General features: G+C 52.0%; 1 protein-coding gene across 1 annotated transcript; it reads left to right on the forward strand.

The window, feature by feature from the left end:
- The first annotated feature begins 459 nt into the window (after positions 1 to 459).
- Positions 460 to 2,895, forward strand: LOC130607724 (DNA replication complex GINS protein PSF2-like). The gene is made up of 4 exons (XM_057425074.1): positions 460 to 530; positions 1,606 to 1,732; positions 2,116 to 2,242; positions 2,415 to 2,895. Exons 1-3 carry the CDS (start codon positions 460 to 462, stop codon positions 2,239 to 2,241), a joined length of 324 nt encoding a protein of 107 aa, XP_057281057.1. The 3' UTR covers position 2,242; positions 2,415 to 2,895.
- Positions 2,896 to 3,409: the final 514 nt, after the last annotated feature.

The raw sequence follows: 3,409 nt of genomic DNA on the forward strand, positions 1-3,409 counted from the left end.
AATGAGTGTGGAATTTTCTGCTTCCTCACCTTTAAGCGTGCAGTTTTGGTTTCAAGCACACCAGCTCCTGAGTCCCCACGTTATTATATGGGATGCTGAATTATATAAAAAATAAATCAATCCACGTTTATTTCTTGGCAAATTTCCTTTCAATCAAGCTTGCCGTTTCCCAGTTATCACCGCTCATTGCCCACTTACGCTGCACTCTCCTCTTCGGGCAGTCCTAAGGATCCACTGAAGAAAAACTGCTGCCACATACACAGCAACACTGCTGCAGATACCTAGAAAGGACAACATGCTCTAGAACTCACAAATTAGAAAATGAGTTTCTTAATTGGCGACTGAGCTAAAGAGACAAATATTCAGGTTATCACCTCAAAGTTATGCTGCTATCTCACTAAGTATCAAAGGATCTCTAACAGAACAAGATGACAACAAGGGCTTTGAAACAGCCTAGTGATGATACCTTCTTGCTCCTCTGACCACTTCTTTGGTAAAGACATGGAGCTCACAAAGCTGCTGTTGAACTAGTGAGTGGGAAACGTCTTGTCACGGTTTCCACCCGAGCACACGCTCAGCACAGGCTTTGGTTGGCAGCAGCCCCGGAGGGCGATGGGGAAGTGAGAGTTAATGGGGTTTCATTCCATGATGTGCCAAGATCTCGCTGCAGCAGTTCTCTCCCGTGGTAACTTTGCGCCTCATGGATTTGCTTGTTCCCTGGCCTGATAATTGGGGCTGTGCCGCGCTATTGAGCGGCAGCTGAGCGTAGAGGCCTTGAGGATCAGCAACACGTTCCATGGCTGCAATCTGTTCGGCAGCCTAAAGCCCACAGGCTTTTTGCTTGGCTCTCCTGCAGGAGGAAAGCTCCTCTTTTCCTCAGCCTCAGAAGCAGGAGACCGAGGGCTGTTCAGAGCCTGCACTCCTGCCTGCTGAGGCATTTCACTTGTGAAATGTGCTGGCTCGTATTCGCTCAGCGCGGGCTCTTCTGACTTTAAGCCCTCGATTATGGCAGGGTGGTCATTTAAGCACTGGCTTTTCCTCTGGAGATGACACTCTTGGCACGCAGCTCCTTCACTCACGCTACAATAACCCTGACAGCTCTGCCCGTGCGAATTGAGCTGATCTCTCAAGGTCCTTATGGCGGCGCTGAATTGCCTCGGTGGGAGGATGTGGCACAACTCATAGAGCCCTTTCAACTTAATACTTTCTGATAGAGCCACAAGAGCACAGAGCTGGGGCTCTAATCACAGCTGAGCCCTTCCAATTCCCTGGCTGCTGGTGACTTTGGCCGGGTTATTGGTCCTCCTTGCACCTCGTACCAGCTGGGCAATTAAAGAGCAGAAGGATTTTAGCGAGAACCAGATGCTGCGTTAGAGCTGAGCATTCCCGGGTAAATAAACCATCCCAGAAATCCCAGCAGCAGAAGCACCAGGCTGGATTTGAGTGTTGACTTGCAGGGTGGTGTGTTTCCCCCCCCCCCCACACCCCATAGCAAACTGTTCTGCTTATGCCTTAGAGGGCTGAAGAGCTGCCAACGTTTCTTACACTGGTGACATAACATACGAGTCCCTCGCCTGTTCTGATGCTTTCCCTCCCTTCCTTTAGTGCCTCAGACAACATCCCCAAGGCCGACGAGATCCGCACGCTGGTGAAGGATACCTGGGACACCCGGATAGCCAAGCTGCGGCTGTCTGCAGACAGCTTCGTCAGGCAGCAGGAGGTTCATGCCAAGGTGCGGCGGGGACGCGCGGCGAAGGCTTTGCCAAGCGCGGTGCTTGGGAGCGTTCCAGATGCCGTGCGATTGTGTGGGCTTGTGACTGATGAGAGCTGCTCCTGGAAACGCTGGTTGGGGCATGTTTTTCCTTTTCCCTGGGCTGTGGGTACGGCAGTTGGGAGCTCAAGCCATATGCTGAAACCTCGCTTTATGGGCTGGTTGCAGCTCCCGGTGCCGTATGGAAACGGCGCTCTTGTACCTCGTGTGCTCGTGTTTGATGGGTTGGGGGGTGGCAGCTGGGAATAACCCAAGTAACCAAAGGCAAAGCATGGGCTGTGGAGCTGCTTTCTCGTTCCTCATCCTCCCTTGTTGTCACAGATACCACTATTCTTCTCTTCTAGCTGGACAACTTAACCTTGATGGAGATCAACACAACCAGTACTTTCCTCACACAAGCCTTAGATCACATGTACAAGCTCCGGACTAACCTTCAGCCTGGCGAGGCTGCCCGTTCCCAGGATTTCTGAGGTACCAGCCAAGCCAGCCCCAAAACCCTACAGGAGAGGGCAGAGGAAGGGAGCAGGCTCCACATCTTGCCCCTGGTCCTTCATCTGGCCAAGCCTCCATCTCCCTGTGCACATCCAAAGCCACCCATCTCCATACAAGCACCTCCTCAGCAGCCTAAGCCCTCTCTTTGCAGGCAGCCTTCCAGCCAGCTGGGAATGGCTCCAGAGCTGCTGATGGAACGGGAGCATCCCTGCACGGGAGCTCCTCACTTCAGAGGTGGGCCTCTTGGGGTGAAGAGATCTGCTTTAATGCAGGTGGTGGCTTGCCAGCGCTACCCTGCTGCTTGCCTAATGGGGCCGGGCGGATCTCTGCGCCCTCAAGAGTAGATGTACTTCATAGAGGGAACTTCTGAGGGCAGCACAGGCCACACACTGGCTTGAAAGCAGTAAATTTCCAGGCGTTGCTTTGCCATGGATCTTTCTCAGAGCCTTGGAAAGGGAAACTGATGTGCGGGCAATGAGAGGTGTCTGCTGGGGAGATCAGCTGGGAAGCAGATCCAGCTGCTCTTTGGAGGAGGACAAAAGAAAAGGGTTTTCCCCTCTCCGTACCAGGCTGTCTTGTAACGTCACATCTGACTTGTTGTTTTAACCTGAAACACTGTGTGTGTGTGTGTGAAAAAAAAAGGAATAAAACCAGTGATTTCACCCGCGTGAATGGCATCATTCTGCACACAGAGCATCCACGGGTTAAACCATGGAAAAACCCACGTCTCTGCTCCTTTGGCTCCAGCCCCATTCCCCCTGCGGCAGACCGACAGGCAAGGGCAGGATCCTCCCTGGCGTCGGGCTGTGTTGATGGCAGATGTAATTATTCCGGACGAAGGGGAAATGCCGGCTCCAACCCAAAGGGTGGCGAGCGCTGCCCTTCCCCGAGCATCTGGGCAGCTCCTGCCTGCCATCTGTGCCCTGCCTGCAGCCAGGGCTGCCAGCAAAGGGCTATGATGACAAGGTGAGGATGCTCGGAGCTTCCCCGTAGTGTGTATGTGAGTGAGGGAGAAAGAATCCTTTTGCTGTTGTTGTGGAAGAGTTTATTTTCTTTGTTTCTTTTGGATGTTTTCAGAAATTACAGCAATATATTCATAAATACCTAATTACTACATTCAACAAATAATATATTACATTACAATTA

Source organism: Pezoporus wallicus, unplaced genomic scaffold (genome assembly GCF_028554395.1).
Source record: "Pezoporus wallicus isolate ANWC-B61680 ecotype Strahan unplaced genomic scaffold, APGP_CSIRO_Pwel_v1 contig_13705, whole genome shotgun sequence".
NCBI classification, from domain to species: domain Eukaryota; kingdom Metazoa; phylum Chordata; class Aves; order Psittaciformes; family Psittacidae; genus Pezoporus; species Pezoporus wallicus.